This window comes from Larus michahellis, chromosome 8 (assembly GCF_964199755.1).
Source record: "Larus michahellis chromosome 8, bLarMic1.1, whole genome shotgun sequence".
In the NCBI taxonomy this organism is placed as follows: Eukaryota; Metazoa; Chordata; class Aves; order Charadriiformes; family Laridae; genus Larus; species Larus michahellis.
This window is the reverse complement of record NC_133903.1, coordinates 24,019,718-24,041,654: the sequence shown is the minus strand read 5'-3', so window position 1 is coordinate 24,041,654 and position 21,937 is coordinate 24,019,718. Positions and strand designations below refer to the sequence as shown.

At 44.6% G+C, this 21,937-nt stretch overlaps 1 protein-coding gene across 2 annotated transcripts in view; it reads left to right on the top strand.

Moving 5' to 3' along the window:
* Window positions 1-21,937, top strand: part of ACBD6 (acyl-CoA binding domain containing 6) — a 91,004-nt gene that overhangs the window by 12,659 nt on the left and 56,408 nt on the right. For both annotated transcript variants that reach the window (XM_074598065.1, XM_074598066.1), the window contains exon 4: window positions 14,447-14,529. In XM_074598065.1, coding sequence (XP_074454166.1) covers window positions 14,447-14,529 — 83 coding nt within the window. The remainder of the gene's footprint in view (window positions 1-14,446; window positions 14,530-21,937) is intronic.

Sequence of the window (21,937 nt, the reverse complement as noted above, 5' to 3'; positions counted from 1 at the left end):
ATTTCTATACTTAAAAAAAAAAATAAAATTGGCATTTTAGCTTGCTTGACTTGTCTTGCACTTAGTAAGATTTCTGCTGCATAATGAGGAAAGTTGCATATTAGGAATCTGAAGAGCAGAGACACGTCTCTAAGGCAAAGCAGGAAGAGAGCTTGAGTTCCAAGAAAATAGACATCCACGAGACATCTTTTTAAGCTCTTAAAGGTTTGAAACTCCAGTGCTGATGTTTGCAGGGGACAAAGCTGCCTGTGTTCTGTTTTTTCAGCTACTGTTCTGTGCCTTGTTTGAGTAGAGGAGGATTTATTTCTCTGTACTCTGGACAGAGTGGTCAGTAAGAGTGAAATACCTCTGTGTTGGTGTGGGAGCACTGAGTCGCAGCATTTGGACCAGCAACAGACAGTCAGGCTCATGAAAGAGAAAAGAAACTTCAGACTGAATAAAACAGCAAATAGCACTATTGCTGCAGGCTCAGAGCGGTCCAGTAAGATGGAAAAACCTGCAGGAACAAAGCAAATCGACTTGTCTGGTGGCCAGTGGGTGTTTTTGCAGGAAGTACTGCAGGGGGCAATATTTGCTAAGGTGGGTGGCCAGTTACCCTAGGCACAGGGCTGGGCTCCATCCTCCCTTCTTTCTGTTGAAATAACCTTTCTCTATCACATTTTAAATGCAACAAGCAAGTTGAAACTAAAATGTGGAACAGAGAATTTACAATTCAAGGATACAGTGAAAAGCAGGAGAAACAATTTCCCGATTGGCAGAGGAGCTGAGCTGGTATGTATGCTTCTCGTGGGTTGCACCAGGTGCTACTGAAATATTTCCACGATTGATTTAAATTGATGAGCCTCTTGTATTTAAGTAGGATCTCCAAGGCAACTTAAAATTTCTGTAGTGACTCAAATACAATCTGTGTGTCCAATGATGTTAAAACAGGCATTTGGAAATCCAAACCTGATTTTTTTTTCCTTTAAATTTGCCCTGTTCGTGTCTGGAGCAAGCAGTTTGAGTTTTATGTTTGGTCAACTTCTAAGAATTACAGTAGTGAATGGTAAATCATACCATAGTTTTGGGCTGAAATCTGTGGATTTCTTGATTGGTACTGCAGGCCGATGGAATTTCTTCTGGCAATTAAGAAATGCATTAGGAAAAAAAAATGGTCTGTAAACAAAATGAGTGCACCCATCATGTTTGTCTGTTTTGTCTGTCAGTCAAACAGATGTCTCCCTTGATAATCTGTCCAAGCAGCCACTGTTTGTGGTTGGGAAAAAGCAGCACAGTGGTGTAGGCAGGATTACAAGGGGGATGGGAAGAGCAGGAAAGGAGAAGACCTGTTTGGGTCTCTGTCTGTCATGAGCAAACAGTGTGTTCGCGTACCTGCTGTGCAGTGAGTTTGGGTAAATGTCTCAGTTTATAGCTTGCTATACCGAGGTCAAAAACTTTAAAAACAGTGACTTTATTTCTTTTTGTAGTATAAAAGCAATCTAATTGCATCGTGTAAAGTGGGGACTAATCAAATTATGGCTGTGCTCCTTAAAGCTTGCCTTCCTGTGCAGTGCTAACGCAGCGCGCTGGGGAGAGGAGCCTCCCGTGCCCCTGCGAGCTCTTCGCTGCTCCCCTTTTCTTTCGGGGTTTGTATAGATCCTGGCGAGTCACTTCCCACTTAGTGAATTTTGTCTTTGACTGTTTTTTCGGCTTTACCCAAATGTTGATAATTTGTGCTTAAGAATAAAAGTGGTAACAAAGTGCAGAAAACAAACTGCACTGTTCGCTATATATATTTTTGAAAGCATCTTATTTCAATGGATGTCCACATCAGAAGAAGCAAATCACTGAGATAATTCATAATTGGGCTGTTCCTCTTTAAAAACAAACAAACAAAAAACCCAAAAAACCCCCCAAACCACCAGCAAGCCTGTATTGTTGTTATTTTTTTTATTCTTTTAACAGAAAAAAGAGCACTAGAAATTAAGAACCAAAAAACTGATCCACCTCAGGCTTCTGGCTTTGGGGCACGTAAGGCTGCGGTGTCCTCTGGGTTTAGGCAGCCTTGCAAAACTGCAGGTTTTTTTGTGAACCTCCTTGGGCTATGTGGTAGTTTGGTGTACGTCCTGAGAGGGGTTGATCTTAGCACAGAAGGAGGGTTCTGCCCTGCTGCCTTTGGCCAGCTGTGTGAGGGACGGTCTCTAGCACACAAGCGGAGTTAGTGGTAGATGCAGCCTTCCTGTGGGAGGGAGTAATCTGTGCCATCCATGGCCAACAAAAGCTTGTAGGTGGCCTCACCTTGTTCATACATGTAAGACTACAGGCAGAATGACCCACCTTATTTTATCCAAGTTGGGAAAATGTCAGTTTATTAGCTGCACAAGTTAGGACTCGAGTGTTTTGCTTTTGGAGCATGCTTTCGTAACCAACTTTTCTTAATAGCAAGGGGATGTTCTCTTGTTCCTGTTGTGTAAGACAGTAAAATATCAGTCTGCAAACATGAATTAAATTCCTCTGTACCTTCTCACGAGGAACGTGTGCTGGTGCTTTGAGCACTTGACGTAGGTCCTACTCATAAACCAAGCTGTCCATAGGTTGTTTGCTACTTTTCTGCCCCGTCTTTGCATATGTAACTGTTCATCAGTTTCATTCCACGCGAGGTAGCTCAACGCTGGCACGCCAAGCAGGAGGTAGTGTGTCGCCTACCTGCTTTGTTGTATAGATTATTATGCTCTGAGCAGCAAATCAAATTCAGCTTCCTATTTATACTTACTGGGTTTAGAAGCAGCACAGGCTCCTGGGCAGTGCGAGCCCTCGCACAGTACTGCCAAGATAACACTGCCATCCCTTGGCTGTTGTTCAAGTGAGGGAACGGATTAATGAAATGGTATGCGTAACTTCTGTTCGTAACGATGACAATGTAGATGGGAGCTGGCGGTCGTTTGCCGTGAACCCGTGGCCTGAGGATGGACTTGTTGGAAGTTGAGGAAGAAACTCTTTCCTGTGAGGGTGGTGAGACACTGGAACAGGTTGCTCAGGGAGGCTGTGGGTGCCCCATCCCTGGAGGTGTTCAAGGCCAGGCTGGATGGGGCTTTGAGCAGCCTGGTCTAGTGGGAGGTGTCCCTGCCCAGGGCAGGGGGCTGGAACTGGGTGATCTTTAATGTCCCTTCCAACCCGAACCATTCTGTGATTCTATGTCCCGAGGATGCTTTGTTCTAGTAAGTAACTCACGTGGCCAGGAGGTGGGGTGCTGTGCTGCTGGGGGCTATCAGCTGTGACGGTCTGGGGTTTTGCCTGTGGAAAAGCTTGATAAATTATAGGGTTTTTTCTCCTCTGCATCTGCATTTTGTTGTAGAGCACAAAACATAATGCCAGATCCAGAGTGAGATTTTCAGTGGTTTTGGAATTGTGGTTCTGGCAAGCTGTGCATAAGTGAAAAGTTAAAATGAACAAGTGCCTCATAGTAGAAATATAAACAGCTGGAATATGTGTCAGCCTCCCACCCCCTGGGAGTCTATTGGATTGTTCTCTTTGATTTTACATCTCCGCGGAAATTTATGGTCTTAGCTCCTTTTATTTATGACATCGCAATCCTCATTCAAGCGATTGATAGAAATACAACGGTGCCAAGCTGCAAGCCTGTATTTTAGAAAGGCTTGAAGTTTAGAAAGCAAACCAGCAATGCAAACAGCCACATAGTGAAAGCTGCGCTGGAATCTTGTACAGAGGTTGCCCGTGTTTCTATATTCCTGAACTTCTTCAAAGTAAAGCATTATCATGACAAGGATTTATACCTCTTCTCTCTCTCTCCTTTTAAGCTGCCTGGTCTTGCTAAAAGCATTTTGTATGTTAAATATACAGTCTTACTAGCCCTGCAAAGCTAACTTTTGCTTATAACAATGTTAGCCCCTATTTTTCTGGCTCAGATCCAGCAGTGCTGATGTGCTGTGTTGTTATTGTACTGTGGGCAGCTGTTTGAGAACATAATGGTAGTTGTTTTCTGGAATTGCGAGCAAGAAGTTGGGGGGCTTGTCACTTTTGGCTACCAATGCAGTGATTTTGGTTAAACATTTAAGCAAAGATGAAATATTTTTCCTTTTGAATATGTCAGTGAATTAATTTTCATCATCTTGCACTAATTCAAAAAAAATACCTTTTACTATCTGGAATGTATTCAGAAAAAAAGAATAATTAGAGGCGTAGCTCTGCCTTGCTGATGCTGTGTGTGCTGGTGCAGCATAGTGATGCATGTGGCATCCTGGCATCATGATTCCTGGCTTATTGGTGGATTAAGACACTGCATGCTAGCCAGATATACCAGAGGCAACCGAAAAAAAAAACCAACCAAACAAATAACTGTCTATATATTAAAAAAAAAAATAAAATCAAACTCTTGGCATTCAATGATGACAAGCTATAACAGCATGAGGCGAGTTACTTTCCTGTGTAACTTTCTGTGCAGCAAGGACCTAATTGCTTTTTTTTTTTCCCCTCCCTTAATAGATGCCCAGAAGTAACAGGTTTTGCTGTGTGGCTGTAGTGCACAGGTAGCAGTCCCACAGCACCTGGTTGTTCTGTGATCCTGCAGCTGTGGGAGTGGAGGCATGGGACACAGCTGAGCTCTGGGGTCTTGAAACTTCACCTGAGCAAGTGCTCTCCTAGCTGAGAGGGCATCTCAATATCAGAGGAGGGCCACCGGATCATAAGTTGCTGCTGATCCTCTGCTGAAGGCTGCTGCTGTTATGGTTGAGTTGATGGGAAACGGATAGGTGCTGATACTTCCAGGGAGAGCCCAAGGTCTTGGCTTAAATTGAGATGGCGAGGTTGAATTTGTTAAGGTGTCAGACTGCAAGCTGAAGTGGCTGAGATGCAATCATGTATTGCCCTCTGCCATTTCTGCCTTGAGGTGGCAAGGAAGGGTTTTAACTGCTGTCTGCCGTTGTTTTCGTGTGTCGCAGACTTCAGCAGCAATGCTTCCTCTCCCCAGCAACAAAAATGTCGATAACAAAAGTATTAAAAAGCCGGGTTTTGTTAAATGGCTGTGTGAGGCTGGAAGCACAAAGGAGCAGTGTTGTGGCATAAGAAGCAACTCCACCGGCAGTCAAAACTTTCCTGTTAAGTTTACTTCTGTACTGGAACTCCACCAGACGAAGCAAGTTGGAAAATGAAGCTTTTGGTGATGCTGGGCAATGTTACAGAGTTGGGATCTGGGGAGGTTGCAGCGTGGGCTGACAGAGGAGAGGTGTTGAACCAAGCAGGATGTTGTCATGGGCTGTAGAGGCAGGAGAGGTAAGCGGGCAGTGAAGATGGAGTTAGGACCTTGGGGCAGAAGCAGAAAGTGGAGCAGGCTGAACCTGAGCCTGATGTAAAGGGGTCTGAAATGGGAGGAAAGCCAAAGAGGAAGATGCAAGGGGAGGTGGAGAGGACCAGGAGGGTAAGAGGTGCTTTCTCTGATCAGTCTTAGCTTCCCGCTGGCCAGGCTGCTTTCTAAGCAGCAGGGAGCCTCCCTGACATCCATGGACACCCAATATCTTCCTGGGGTGCCCAGAAACCCACAAGAGCCTGATTTAATAGACCCGAGTCCTGTTGGTGTGACTAGTAAAGCGAGGTGGTGAGCGAAGGTGGGAGGAGCAGGGTCAGTCTCTTCTGCTCATGGCACGAGGTGGGTGTTCAGGAGGTGGGCTTTGGCTTGCTCCATGGCTCGCTGAGGAGCTTGTGGCATCCTCTCGTCAAACTCTTGCTCCCGATTTGGCCAGCGGCCCACCAGGCTGTGCTAGCAGCGGTACCGTTTTAAACTGGGAAGGGTACAACCTCTAATTAAAAATTCCAATTTTTCAATGTAATTGAAGCTGTTGCAGAACTTTCAACTTGCTGTGTCAGAGGCTGTTAAAAAATAATAATAATTCAGGAACTTGGGTAGAAATTACAGGTGTATCTTACTGTGGAGTAGGTAATACCTTGATTTTTAGGTGTGGAGTTGTAGATATTTACTTGATGGTATTCAGACACAGGAAGGGTCCACGTACCTGCTGCTTCGTATGGCTATGTAAAGTTAAAAATAGCATGCACTTTTAGTTAGGAGAAAATAGCTGTAATCGGTTTGTGTATAACATAAGCTATTAAGCTGTTTCTTTAGTGAAAATACAGCTTTTTGGGTTAGAAAATCTGAAGTGGTTATGTTTAGTTTGCTCTTTACACAAAGAATCAAGGCAGTATTGAGTGTAATTACTGGAGACTAAGATTTTGTTTGGATGTTAGCTAACACGTTGGCTAATGTCTTATAAATGCTATTTGTGTCTTAGAGTGGAAAAAGAGTTATCCTTTAAAAGGGCGGGTATTGTATAGTACTCAGATACTTGGGCACTATTGTACCCCATTACTCCTATTGTAAGAAAAAAAGGTACTCCCCTAAATGTCTCTAGAGCATCCTATAAGTATTTTGAGCTGAACTAACCAAGACAAAGGCATGTAAAGGCTCCCACACAGCCTCGCTGCACAGTGCTAAAGGCTGTTCAGCAGGCAGCTGCCTACAGATCCTACTGCATCCTTCTGGCCGAGCCTGTGAAGGGTTACACCACACCTCCAGAAAGCTGTTCCTGCTGGGATGCTCTGATCCTTCCCTTGCCTGAGTCTGTGGGGACAGGGACCAGTGAAGATCTCTTCATTCTGCCATTCCTCTGTCTGCAGAGCTCATAAATCCATCCTCTGCCTTCACAGCCCGGAGCTGTTGGAGGAAACAAATTTCCATGGTGCTGGTCAAGCAGCCTTGGAGCTGTTCCTTCTGCGAATGGGGAAATTGGCCTGGGATGCTGCTGGGATGCTGTTTGGTCCAGTGTCGCTCCAGCAAGTAGAGGATGAATAGGTCGACAGGCAGGCTGAGGGTGGGGGCTGATGTCCTTTCTTTATTATTCAAAAGTTAGGGTTGCTTTCAGCTTTCAAGCTTCAGAGCACGTGTTTCAGCCCAAGCTATATAGCCTTTCTGTATTTCCATTTTGGCTCGGAATACACTTCTTGCTCATACAAATGTCTGCGTAAATCTATATAAATGAGTATCTTGTGTTAGATTGATGGAACTCAGCAATTACAGTACAGGCTGTGTTTGTATCTATAGCTTGGTCCCCTCTGCCTGGGCATTTGTGGATTTTCCTATGGGTGATGTGACAGAAGTGATTGATGGCTTCCAGGACTGACCATGCTGTGCTCTGTGTTCCCCTCTGGAAAGCTCCTGATGTCTGCGCTCACGCTGGAAGGGTGCAAAGAGGCCACTTGCTTCCCCCTTTGGTCTGAGGACGTTGGGAGTCTGCGAGTTACTGCAGCCTCCACAAAAAGGAGATGGGGAAAGGAGAGGCTGCTGTCACTCTCGTGTTTGCCACCTCCATATCTGTTTTTCCATTTAAAAAAAAAAAAAAAAACAAACCCTCCACAAATCAAAAACTATTGGAAGCCCACTGCATTAGGTTTTTTGATTGAGCATATTTTTTTCATTCCATGCATATGATAAAATGTGTACAGTGAGTCATGAAATCACAGCTATTAGCAAGCATAAAAGTTGCTCAAAATTGTTAAGCATTTTACGTTTATTTCCCCTCCCCGACTGTCTTTACTAACTGTGATAATGGTACAGTTATTAATTAACTCGTTATAGGTTAAATGAGTTATCTGCGAAGCCTTGTTTTAGATCACAGTGCTGTTTAACTATGCAGCACAGTCACATTAATTATAATATGTTTGGTTTAATTTTTTTAATATAATATTGAAAATATTTTCCCTGTCTCACATCATGTTTAAAAGAGGAAATTCTGCGATGAAATTTGGAAGAACCAGAAAACTTTTTTGTTTATGTAGCCATTAATGGAATATTAACTAAACTCTCTGCAACATTTAAAACAAACAAACAAAAAAAAACCTGACATTATCCTGCGGAGCATACTGTCTTTTTTTTTATAGGACAGTTTGCTCAAATTGTACAGATCCTCAGTGGTCTCTTGAAAACGCTCCAGGTGCTGAGTCATGTGCACGGCTGAGCTGCTGCTGGGAGCCAAGAAGGATTGTTGAGAGAGGAATATTAAAATAGTCTGTTTATGACGGCCATTAATACGGCTGGTGCGGAGGGTGCAGCAGCCTTTCATGAAAGGTGGCTTTGCAGCAGGGTCTAGCAGGCAGGCTGCCCTCAGCCGGCATGTATTTTTTATCTTGTTCGGATATAACTGGCCACCGCTAGTCTGTAAAGAGCGGCAAGACGTGCTGAGCTCATACACTTAAGTGGGGAAGGGAGGATTTTATGAATCCTGTTCAATTTAACACAGCACCTAACTTTATAGAGGGTAAAAAAAAAAAAAAATCCTTTAGTAGCATCACCTCAGAAGGGTTAATATTTACCTTCCCTCCCGCTGCAGGTAGCATGAAGTTCAGCCAAGTTGTAAAGTCAGAAACAGGTGGAAAATACCTTTGGAAGAGGACATTGTTTGTCCTCATTTCATGCTTCATTAGCCGCTCTGCCGGAGGACTGTCCCGCATTGTTACGGGGTCAGGAGCCTCCCGCGGTGTTGGGGGAGAGGGGACATCTCCTCCCTGTCCAAGGGCTCTCATCTTTGGACCACCTGCGTTTGGGGTGGAGAGCACCCGCCTCCCCTTGGCTCTCCTGGCACTGGCCTTAACTAGTGAAGGAAAAGACGGCAGCAATTATGGCACACACAATTAACGAGCTTCTAATCTCCAGCCTTGCGTGTAATTGCTGCTGTCAAATACAATTAGTGTCTGACCAAGTTCCCTTCCCAGGGGGATGGCCAGGCCACACGGCACAGAGGGAGAGGAGGGGGGCGAGTGTCTGAAACTTTAGGAGAGTTTATGTTTTCTTGTTACCTCCCTAATAATCCTCGCTTCTCAAATTGTGTCCAGAAATGTTAATCCAGAGCATTAAGAGGACATGGTGGCCAGCAAAGCAGGCCATGAAGTCAGCTGTTGGGTTAACTCTGAAGTGTCGTCTGTCAAATTTGTCACCTGAGACTATACCAGCTTAATTACAATTCCATCATCGTGCTTCAGGGATTTACTGGTACCTTCATGTGAGCCTGACGGGGTTGCGGGATGTCACCTGTCCTGTGTTGGCAGCTGAGAATGGAGCTGCTGACCACCCCCCAGGTGTAGTTCAAAGGGTTGGGATGTGGGCCAAGGTTTCTCCTGCCAAGCAGACCTCTGAATGTCCAGCACTTGCAGCTCCTCCAGGCTTGGTGGCTCGGGACCCTCGGTTGCACCCCAAAGCCCTGCAAGGCCGAGGCAGACTTAGGTTGCTGCTTTGGTGGCTGCTGAAGGCTGCCACGTTCCTGTCGAGCCGGGCGTTTCACTGCTGTGTAGGCACCTTTCTACAAACTGGTACGAAGCAAGGTAACGTGTGTCCTTGGCCCCAGCACTGGGTTCTGCCCAGGGCCGTGCAGGGAAGCCCGGGAGCATGCCATGCAGACATCTACGACTGCAGGAACGGGTAAGCTGTAGGAAGGTGAATGATGCAGAACAAATTGCAGGCTGGAATCTGCACTATGTATTTGCTGCTGCAGAAACACGTGAGAAGTTTTATTTGTACTCATTTCGTTGGGAGTATTTCTTGTCTCCATCCCATAAAGGCAGCTACTGCTAATGCTCTGACTCAAGTTGCATCAGGCTCAGAGGAAGAGACAATACAATACATAGCCTCTGAACATAACCTGAGATAACTTCTTCCATGCACTGTGGTGGCTCGGGTGCGAGATCCTGATGTGTAGCTCTAACTTGAAGTTTCCTCGCTTTTCCATTTCCACAATGATGAAAAACTTAGTCTTGACTGTTTTAAGGCATTATCCAATGTAACTTTGAGATAAGTATTTTGATGAGATGAACCTTTTTGCTAATGGCTTTCTCTTTTTCTTAAATACATATTTATGTGAAGCTACTTAAAGGTTTTGGGTGCGGACAAAAGCCAGAGTGAGATGTGAGGGAATTGGGGGATGATAAATGTGCTGCGCAACGCAGCCACGTGCCTTGCCAAACAGCTATTACTGCTGGGCGTGCTGGACATCTAGACACGCAAAACTAGCCAGGCAGAGTTCTCATTTCGCTCTGGATAAAACTGGGATACCCTAAATTTAACCCATACCTAGGATCTAGCTCTTTTGATAACTCCCAAGTTACAGTATTTTATTTTTTTAATTTTTTTTAAAGCTTTACTGAAACATGTGCTATTTCTGCTGTTTTGTAGTATCGTTGTAGGACTTCTCGGTATCTTTCTTTCTGTCAGATTCGAGTCCCTTGCCCTACATATAAAATAGCTGTGTACCGTTCAGTCCCAGCTAATTACCACTGGTAAGTTCACTTGCATCTCTGTAACAAGTTCTGGCATGTGAGTTTGAAGTGAGTCATTGGAAGGGCCCTTGGAAGTGCCACCCTGTCGAATCTGTTGTAGTCTGTTTTGTGTAGATTGGAATAAAGCTTGGGCTCAGAGACAAAAAAATAATAAATCCCTGTCCTGTCTTCAGGGATATAGCAAGAGGCTGGCCCACCAAACCAACCCCTGGCAGGAAACTGCTGCTCTTCCTCTTACACAATAATTTTCATCCTGCTCTCCTAAAATGCAAGAAGAGAAATGGATCATGCTGTGATCATGGGAGACTTTTAATAGAAGGTGAACTCAAAACCCTCAGCAAAGAAAATGTCTGTCTCTAATTGTTTTCCGTTTCCATAATACTTAGTATGATAAAACTATCTTCTTTCTCCTTTATTTTTCAATCATGATTAGACTTTAATGTAGTTAAAGCTTATAAGTGAGTTTGAGCTACTGTCTTGTTGAAGAGAAGATGGAGCTGAAATTGTCAGTGAGGCATTGGACAGGCTTTTTTAACGTGTCTGTCATTATATGTTAACCTCTGAACTGGGACACAACTTCTGTTTTGTGGCTGACAACAATTTAAAGGTATACATCTTGACATGGTGGATAAAGGAAGAAGGGGGAGTGGAGGGAAAAAAATGAATTAATGATGTTAGCAAATATTAGTCCCTGTATTTCCATTTTGTTCAGAAAGTGGTTGTCAGGCTCTGAGGCCATCTGGAGCAGCATTGTCAGTGACAGCCAGTCGAGATGCGATTGTACCTTGAATCGAGCCAGTCTTTTATTGACAAATACAGTGCACTGAGGCAGGGATGAGGATGCTCTGCTGTCTGTTCCAGGAGGAGTGTGGCTTTTCTCCTGGCATTCCTGGTGACATTTGAGAAGGATAGTTCTGGGCTTAGTTGAGTTCCCTGCGCCAGTCTGTGAGCGCATTGGGAGTCAGGGGAGTTGAAAATGTCTCTTAATGAGTACGTATGCTGCATACTGAAGCCCATATTTGCCTGTGATTTATGCTAGCTTTGGTCAACCAGATCCACCTACCAAAGTTAACTGTCAAGAGCAATAGTGACTGTGATATCAGCCTTAATTGTACACGAGCAACAAAGAATCAATGGGCAAGAGTTAGGGGAAGACATGAGAAATTCCAGTGCCTCTTAAGGCATCTCTTATGCTTCTTTATCATCTCTTCCCCCATCTCTTACACATCACTCCCTGTGCTTTGGCACTACAATACAATCCTCTGAGGTTTCTTCCTGTGCTGTCACAAATGCCCCTTTATTCCCACAGTTTTTAACTGGTGGCTTGAGGGCAGCCCCCTCAGGCTCATGGAGCCCACAGTAATTTTGCCTTCTCCACCGCATCTCCCTTACATGGTCCTGACTGGATATAATATTGCTGTCATCTCTCTCGAATTCAGGCTGCAAATTAAGGAAGCCTGAGATCATGTTATTTCTTACCTGTCCTTAGTTACGTGTGTATCTGCAGTGCTCTTGGACAGCACTGCCTGCAGTGAAAGAAATTGAACTGGCTTAATCGAGAGCCACATAGTTAATTATTACTGCCTTTTTTTTTTTTAAAGGAGGAGAGAGATTTTGCAGTGTCAGTTTTTAATTTCACTGTGGTTTGCAAGCTAATGTGATTGTAAACTCACTGGTCATCATCTGGGTATACGTAGCATTTCCTTTGTCTTTCCAGCCCTAAAAGCCTCTTTCTGCTGTAGAAATGTCAAGAGATTTGAGAAGGAAAATGCATCCGCGTGTTACTCAACTCACCAGCTAGTGTGAGCGACAAATAAAAATGCTGGTTCCTGTTAGTGCAATAGCTGTGACGTGGTTTGGAAGGAGCCGCTGCTTTGTCCCACCTCTTTCATTACCCGGTTTGGTATGTTGCGCTCAGATATTGCGTGCGAGTCCCTGGCAGGCTGGGTAGTACGGATATTGGAAACGGGCAGATGAGCTCATGGTATAGGCAAGTTGTCAAGGGCGGCTGGAAAGAAACCAGTTTGTATCTGCGTTGAGGCAGAGTTAATGTTTTTGGGAAGAAACGTTCCTCATAGCCTGGACAGATTCCCCTTGGGAAGTCTGATGGTGATGGCTGGTAGAGCCATGACTCTGTCTTTCATGGCTTTGCGGAGTAGAGGTGCACACTAAATCCCGAGAGCATAGCCGAAACTCTTCCGGTACATTTTTCATAAACTTGTTCTACATATTGAGGACTGTGATGAAATAAGCTTGGTTCAACGTTCATAAATGGAATATTGAGTTACCTATTTCTGTGTGAAAGAGGTGAGATAAAAGCTACATGGACAAAGTAACCTGTATATGGATTAAAAGCCAGAAAAGGTTTTGCCTGAGCATTTTTGGGAAGGCCTTTATCGCTAAGTTTCCCAATGATCTTGTGCACTCAATCAACATGATTAATCTTTGGTAGAAATGCATTGGTTGTGCAAAGAAGGTGAACTTAATCCAAGAAACCTTTTTTACAATTTCTGCCTCTAGAAAAACGAAATGTATTTTCTCAAGTGTTGTTTCTGACTTTGAAAAAAAGCAACAACCAAAAACTGTAGTGGGAAGAGATGAAAGAATATAGATTAAAAAATTTTTATAGCTTCAAATACTGGTCGAATGACCACTGTCCCTCAATATCAGAGAAGATAAACTAGTGGTGAATATAGCTTCATTTTATAGAAATAACTCTTGCATGTTCTAGCAGGTGATCTGAAATTAATTTTCTTTATAAACAGTGTGGAAATAATTGACGGACAGTAAGGTTCTCTGCTAAATAATTTTTTAAGAGGGGCATTGCACTGTAAAGAGTCTGAAGGCCTTTCCCTTCAGGAAAGGAGAACTTCATGTCAGCTTTTACTCTAAATTAGAGAAAGCCTGCTTGCCGTAGAATAGTTTTCAAAGCCAATTTCCTTTCCATTTTTTCTTATAAGAAAATACGTCTGATACCTGCAAACCCAAATATTACAGCTTTGGGCTGGTATGGGAGAGCTGAAAGGTGGAACAGGTCGGCTCAAACTGGGCAGAATGTAAAAGTAAATGTACCATGGGGAAATAATAAATGGATTTAAAACAAAAGCAACCTAGGGAGCAGGAAGAAAAACAAATGTAAGCAGGTTTTATTAAAAAAAAAAAAATCAACATATTTCTAGGTAGAATTCTGATGAGGCAGCAACGCTTTTTGGTATCATCAGCAATGTATTGCAGCTACTGAGAGACTGCTAGAGGTTGGGATGGCTTTCCCCATGCTTCTGATTTTATTCACCCTGGGTGCGATAATCTCTTGTCACCAAAAGCCGCAGAACTGTCCACTGACAACGGCACGTTGCAATTAATGGGCTGGCTTTACGAGGAATGACTGCTGCGAAATGTAAACCAGTTTTGACTGCTTACCTGAAGGCTGAGATACCAGATGCCCTGGAAGAGTTAGGGTTTCTGGTGCCCTGTACCCCCTAATAGGGTCAGGCTTTCAGGCAGCAGGCACTTACCCTTTGCTGAAAGTCTGGTGTCTTTGTAAAGTCAGGCAGTTGAAGATCCCAAGCTGCAGAATGCTTTTTTGAAAAGGTAGGCCTGAGGCTCCGTATCGATCAATCATTATTCTAATTGTTCATTTCTATTATGGTGGGAAACACGCAGAATCCTAGAGTTCCTGGGAGTAAATCATTTGGAAAAGCTGCCCATTATAAAATTTAATTTTAAATCTATATTAAATAGATTTATAAAGGCAAGCTTTGCAATCTAGTAACATAACATTATGCTACCTCACAGAGGCTCTGCTTTTGGGTCCTAAGGGGCCACGGCTGGGAGTGCTGCGGAGGCAGCGCTTTGGCTCGTTGTGAGCAGGATGGTGAGGACACCAAGCCTACCCCTCGGGTGACCCTCCTGGGCCACCTTCAGAGGAGCATTGATCCGGTTTGCTAAGAGATCCATCCAGCTGTTCTGGCTGGAGTAGGGTCATGGGGTACCATCTGCCATGGAGATAAGGCTTCCGGAGGGCTGATCCCATCTCTTGGGCAGGGGAAGGGGTGGGAGATGGCAGAGGGGTGGCACAGGCTGGGACAGGATGGGAGCCAGGATGCTGGACCAATCTTTCTTTTTCTTTCAGACGGCAGAGAAGAGGGGAAAGGAAAGCAAAACAGCATTTGGAGGCCCTGTTGTCAGCTCATTATATCAAGAAGAAACAATCAGGTGATTATCTGCGCTGGACTTTAGTTAAAACAGTATTTTTCTAATGTCATTTTGTTAAGCCTTTTTTCTTTTTTTTTTTAATATTGCACAAGTGTGGTGGCAACTACAACAGGATAATAAATGACAGGAAAGAACTTTTCAGGTCCATAATCATTTAAATCAATAACTGCCTGTATCACTGCCAGGTAGTAACCTTTCCCTAGCGCAAGATGTGGGGGAAGGGCAAGGCTTCCCATTTTTCAGTTATACGGCTAAAAAAAGGTAATATTGGATGTTTTTAATGGAAAGCTATTCAGACACTACTTTTCTCAAATAGTTATTTCTTTACCAATACATTCATTAAGGATTGTTCGGTGAAGGTTTTAATGTTGGACAATGTTTGCCTTCAGGGAGAGTTTGTACCTTATATCAGATTTAATTTTTTCTAGCTTCTGCAGCTCGCATAGCAGAAACGCATTTACTGAACTAGAATGGCTGCTATTTAAAACCTGTCAAGGTGCAAGTAGTAAGTGACATTAGCTACTGAATAAGGACAGCTGGGTTTTCTTGTTTGGTTGGTTTTTACTGTTCCAGACTACTAATCATGGGTATAATATTAACTCCAATACCTAAACGATTGTCTGGAGGATCTTTCAGAATACAGCATCACATTTTTAGTGAAGATGAACAGTCAGGGAAGACTGTATTTTTGAGCGGTGTTTGCTGTCGTGTTGTGGTCACCCATTTATGTGTATGTGATCCCATTTATTTTATTGAATGTCTTGCGTCATTTTAGTCCCAGGAAATTAATAGATAAACGCTGATTTCTCTAGACACAGCCTCCCAGGCTTGCTGGGAACTTTCCTGAAGTGTTAGAACTCTTAACACAGCATTTCTTTGACTTGTTGTCACAACCTAATGAAAAATAAATCTCGAGCAGGTGGCTCCAAACCCTTTGCAAGGAGCTTGGGTACGAATTGGTATGGCTGCATTCTGAGTGAGCAAATACGGCGGCAGCTTTGTGCTCGGAAGTATTGCAGGCGCTTCCCTCAGTGTTGCAATCGGATTTATAGCGAGATGGAACAATTGGCCAGGAGTAGCCTTCTCCACCTCGCACGGGGAGCCAACATCTTTAACTGTTGCCTGGACCTTGACCAGAGGTGGTCAGGTATGACCTTGGTTTAACACACTGTTTGAGGAATAGCGCTTCTGCTAGCCACAAGCTGCTTTTCTTCCCTGCTCTGTCCAAGTTGGTCTCAGCCAACATCCTTCATGTTCTAGCTGTTCTTTTAGGAGTGGAACATCTCAGTACTGCCCAGTGTTGGGTGCTCAGTGTGAGCTATGCTTAGTCCTACAGTGCTTCGGGAGGCTTGGCTATCCAAAGTACTGCCTGTGCCCCTCCTTTTGTATGAAATACAGCACAATATACAGGAAAACAGAGTTTGCCCTGGTTGGCTTCACTAGTCTAAATCTTCTTGTCATATTTTTGGTTTTTATTTCTATAAGAACATGACTTATGCAGGACTTGAAGCTCCCAATACAGCTCCAAATGCATTTTTTTTTTTCCCCAAACATACCACGAGGAACATACAGCACGTATGTTTAGTATAGCATAGCTATACTGGCTGTGGGCAGATGTAGTCTCTGACTCAGCTGGAATAGGATGATTCTGCTGAAAGGGAGTTAAATATGAGGAGAGCCTCAAGCCATATGAGGAGAGGCTGAGGGAGCTGGGCATGTTTAGCTTGGAGAAGAGGAGGCTGAGGGGAGACCTCATTGTCCTCTACAACTACCTGAAAGGAGGTTGGAGAGAGGTGGGTGTTGGCCTCTTCTCCCAGGTGAATAATGGCAGGACCAGAGGAAATGGTCTGAAGCTGTGGCAGGGGAGGTTTAGATTAGATATTAGGAAGAATTACTTTACTGAAGGAGTGGTCAGGCACTGGAACAGCCTGCCCAGGGAGGTGGTTGAGTCACCATCCCTAGAGGTATTTAAGAAACGTCTAGATTTGGCACTTCAGGGCGTGCTTTGAAGGGCAGAGACTGTAGGTTGTTGGCGGTTTTTTGTTTGGTTTTTTGGGGTGTTTTTTTATGTGCATGTGTGTATGGTTGGATTCGATGATCTCAGAGGCCCTTTCCATCCATGAAGATTCTATGATTCTATGAAATGAAGTCTCCAGACTGTGCTGCCAGAATGGAAACTCATGTGGTCCATTAGTACTGCTTTCCTCACAGGCATCAGTGTCTTCAGTTGCAAGATAGAAAGTGAGCAAGTGTCGTCACAACCTTGCCTACGTGCAAGTTGTACAGCTTCCAATTTCTCGGTTGCCCAGGTATTAAGGCTTTTTTCTACTGTTCATTCTCTTACTACAACAGGGAATAAATGTGTGCAAGTATAGGCACATCTCTAACAGTGATAATTACAATAGTAAAAGCGTAGTCCTAAACAGCAAAATTGCACTGGTACAAAATCTGCAAGCAGGTGAGCCAAAGAAGGATGGCCCTAGATGTTGAATTTGGCATCCAAGTTTATTTAAAGTGTGAATTGGTTTGATAGTAATACCACTCACCTGAGAAGGGTGGCTTTTCTGCAGCTGTGACTGATACAAGACTGTAAGATTAGCACTCAGTAATACTTAAGTGCATTTGTGAATAGAATGTAGTCTTAAAAAAAAATATGGCATTTTCTGTAGAGGAAGAAAATGAAAATGTTTAAGGGGAAAGAAAACTTAATAGCTTGAGCCAGCATAAAACACATTGATAGTTACTGGTAAGTCCCATGCTGAAAGTTCAGTGTGTATGTGTATACTGCTTTGAAACCTAAGATCTGAGAAAAGAAACTTTGGTGCAGGCTGTTTGGCTCAGTTGCCTACGGTGGGCCTTACTGAAGTTTTACCACAAGCTTGCAAAAACTGGAACGTAAATCAAACCACTTTAGTCCCTGTTTCCCAGGGCTGTTGATATGATCCTGTAATTACAAAGTATTTATCCTATTGAGGAAGCCCGGAATAAGCAACAAAAATAAATATCTTATTTTGTATACTAAATCTAAAACTTGAGGTCCTCATCAGCCCTGGGTTCTGACAGACCGCTGAAAGCAATTTCTTAGCAGGCATTGCTCTGCCAAACACAGCCTACCATATGCCCTTTTAGGATTCTGCTGATGCAAAGGCAGGAAAAGGCTGTCTAATTTATCTGGAGCCCGGCATCTTCCCAACCTCGCCTTGCACCAGGAGACAGACAAGAATGCAAGTGCAGAGTTTTGAAGGTTCACCTAAGCAGGTTCGCTTATTTTCTTCTTACCAGAAGCTTTTGAACAGTTTGTCAAATAATTAACCTCCTCCAAGCTACTGCTATGTAACAAGAAGATGAGAGATCTTGTTTTAAATATTGTGAACCACTAGTTTACCATCAACGGTAAATTATCAAGTGAAGCAGCAATGTCATTGCTTTCAAACTGAGTGTCTAAAATTAGGCATAAATAATGCTTATATTCCTTTTATGGAATGAAATGCTTGGGTTTTAGGGTGCAAATCTGTAAATGTTGGACAAAGTGGAGTAACCATACCCTACCCTAAGGTCGGGTGGATCAGAAGGAGGAGGAACTGGGATGGTGCCAGGGCTGATTTTGCCATATCGCTAATTATCTCAAATGTTTCTGCTTTGAGAACAAGATAGAAAAATGGTCATTCTGGCTCACAGAAGTATGTTGCACTGATTCCAAATAAATTCAAGAGCATCCATAGAAACAGGTTATACCGATCTAATTAAATCAATTTAGAAAGAGATTCGGTTAAATCAGTGCAATTTGTGTGTTCATAGATCAATCCTCAAATCAGGATAAGGTCTCTTGAGCTAATGAGGCATAGCAGTTATTTACTTTGGGGTGCTGGGCACTGGTCATCAATTAAGAGTCATTAATAAACCCTGGCAATAAAGAGCGCAAGTACCCCCAGTGACTAATGGGGAGCAGTTGCAGAATGTATTAGCATAGTGCTCTGCCTCTGTGTTTCTCTGCAAATCACTTCTCTCACTTTGGGCATTACATAAAAATAACGCGTGCTGGTGACTGATGATGGGACTTGGAGGTTCCTCTGGAAGGAGGATTTAGAAATTACCTGTGATTTCCGGCTGGGTATAGCAGTGGGCTTTTTACTGCTGCATAAAGCTTTATGCCTGTTTTCTGATCTTATTACCAGAACAAAAGCAGTAGTAGTTGCGCTTTTTCATGATCAAATAGCTATAATTACAGTTTCACAAACCTGGGAAATGAGCGGTGAGATGAGGTTGACTGATGTGTCACCCATATAAATCTAATCTAAGACACAAACTGAGGGAGATGCCAAAAATACTGTAGCATTGGAAATTCAACTTTCAAGCAGGGATGAGGGGGTAGGCAGTTTACAAGTCTTTCCAGGGAACGAAAGCATTGACTTGGCAGATGGAGAATGCAAAATAATGTTGCCAAACGTCTGTGTCCCATTCCCCTTCCACTGGAGGAGCCCTCCTGCATTCTGCCGTGGGCTACTTCCATGTGGCCTCGGTGTGCCAGGTCGGCACAGAGGCCTCCCTGAGCTAAGCTTTATGCATTGCCGAGGGATGCTGGAGAAGCCCTTCTCTGGTAGAAACTTCCATTCTTTCCCATAATGCTTGGGAGTGACCCTGGCCGCGAGTGGGGCTTCATTTAGGATCAGGGTGCAGAGCGGGCACCCCTCGTTATTTGGGAGCCTGCTTGATGCCATGTAATCTATCAGAATTTTATTAATCCCACTAACGCAGCCGCCATCTGGCCCCGCTGCCGGGCCGGCTCGCACGAGCCCCCGTGATGGATGGCCTCAGGAATTGATTAGTTGTTGTGTGAGACAAATGAACTGTTTTGGCAGAAAATACCAGAGGTCGCTGCGTGTGGTCAGGCACAAAGGCTGCTGAATTTTAAAGAGCTGCTTCCAGCATCCATTGCAAGGATGCCGCTTTGGAGCGGCGACAGCTTTTTGAGACGAGCCCAGCGCTCCGGAGCACGACTGGGGTTTTGTTCTCTCCCTTCGTCCCCACTGTCGGCAGCGCAAAGCTGCGGAGGTGTGGGAGGCAGGCATCCTTGCCGTGTTGGGAATCACGGGCTCGGGCTGGTATTGTGCATGCGTTTGGGTGGTTGTGCCGCAGATGTCCGTCGCTTGCACAAATGCCGGGCTGTGCAATCCCTGCAGAAGAGCTTTCCCGGTTGTGCGGAGCCCACGCAGCCCCTGGCGTGCTCAGCCGTGGCGCGTCTCAAACAAAACACCTGCGGGTCCAGGCAGCTGGGCTTGGGGTTGGTATTTTTTTCAGGTCAGTGTTATTTAGAAATGGATGCTCTTCTGGTGATCTTTAGCAGTCAAGTCCCTGACTTCAAGATGATTGCCAAGTTTATTGCTTTCCCACCCCCTTTTTATTGTCCCCGGAGCAGTGACCCTTGGGGCTTCGCTTTGTTGTGCAAAGGGGCAGCTGGGCTCGGCCTGCCTTCCCTTTGGGAGAGCTCATCCTTTGGTGGCGGCTCCTGTTTGGGGTTTGCACGGCCGCCTCCCCTCTGGTGCTGCCACTAATCTGCCAAAGTGCGTGGCGCAGCGCAGCGACGGGTGGGGAATTGGATGACACGTGTCTCGCTATGTCCCGGCTGCTCTCAGAGGACGGCGCGTGAGTGTGCCAGCAAGTGGGCAACACTTCCCCCGGGACAGCCTGCCGGCTCAAAATAAACTTGAGTTATGGATTTATTCAGCTTGTAAAACCTCAGCTGGCATAAATAATTGAGAAAGCAAAGGTTTGTCTGTGGTGCATACCTCAGGGACCCGCTCCTGCCTCCCTCCCTCCCACCACCCTTTCTTATGAAAATGATCCCAGTTGCACTGATAGATAATAACAACACCAAGCAATTAAAAGCTATGGGTGGCTGGAGAGAGGAGAAAAGGTTCAGTTAATGAGCTTTTCCTCTTCCTGTGCCCAGGAGAGCCTCAGAAGTGACGAGGCGATTAAAGCGAAGAGATAATTATAGATTATGTGAAAATGGGTCCCTTGGGGGCCGAGGGCCTTGACATAAACAGTAAGTGTTGCGAGTGTCTCTCAGCTCCCTGTGCGCTGCCTGCTCCGCTCTGCCGCGCTCCCGCTCTCCCGGCTGCAGTGTGCCAAGCTGGACAGGCAAAGCCACCTGTTAGTGGCAACCGGGGCCGCTCCGCTGGGACATGGCTTGGACCAGCCCTGGGAAAAAGGGGAGAGGACGCCCAAACTAGCACCTGATCGCAGCCCCCTGCCCAGAGCTTTGTGCTGGAGGTAACCTGCAAGGGGGGGAGGAAGGGGACGCGGCAAACCTGGAGGACGCTCTCTGCGCACAAGCGGAATATCTGAATTTCAGTGTCTCTTCTGTGCCCTTTTTCATGGCAGTCTCGGTGGCTGTTTAGGAAGTAAATAGGTTCATAGCACTCCAGGTAAGAAGTGAAGGCTGATTAACCAGTGGCAGATCTTTCCCATGAGCTGTTTAATAACGGTAGGCTCAAAACGTCTGTTTTGGACAGCTTATGAAGCCTTCCAGGCCTGGGAAGAGATGGCTTGGTTTAAGTCATTCCACATCCTTTTGTTCAAGGGTGGTAAAGCTGCCCATGTGTTACCTGCAGGCAACAGAGAGGCTTCAGCTCGACATTAAATCAGAGTTAGCATCTCTTACTGGGGATGGGGGAGAGCAGAAGAAATTAGCTTTGGGAGTTGAACATGTGTCAGCAAGGGAGAAGAGAAACCCTTCTGGCCGTCCTCAAGAAATAATTATAAACATATTCGCTGCTTTTACTGACAGTCAAGTGGTCACTGATTTGAAGACTCTTTTTTAGCTCAACAAAAAGTGCTGTTGCTTGTATATCAGACAATGTGACATGGAAACAAAATTGCGTCTCAGTCTTCTTTTAGCTACAAGTTTTAAATAGTTGTGCACATCTCCATTAGGTTGAGTTTTATGGTCTTTCCCATCTGAAGATGTCTTGAATGCTGTATTTCTACTTAAATGAAGATTTTTATTTTTTTTTCTGAAAACACTGATACAAATGCCATGGGATCATTCGTCTCCGTCCCCCACCCAGCCACCCCCCAACATTATCTGAGCAATGTCTTTGCAGTGTCACTTTTGTATTTCTGATGTCCCTCTGTCTGTGTGGTTTTCAGACTGTTTCTACCAGTTTCTAGCCCTTGCTGCTGACTCCTACCAGTTTTATGGGGAATGCGAATTCCTGCTGGGAACTGGTCTGATAAAAACACGGCATCCTTTTTGTTTTCCTGTAGCTACTACGGTGGAGGGATTATTCAGCATGTACGCATGCACACATGTGCAATAAAGGGGGGGGAAAACCCCAACCCTGAGCTGCAATGTTCTCAAGCTATGTTCCTTACTTGCCCTGTGTGGTTTTGAATGCAAAGTTAG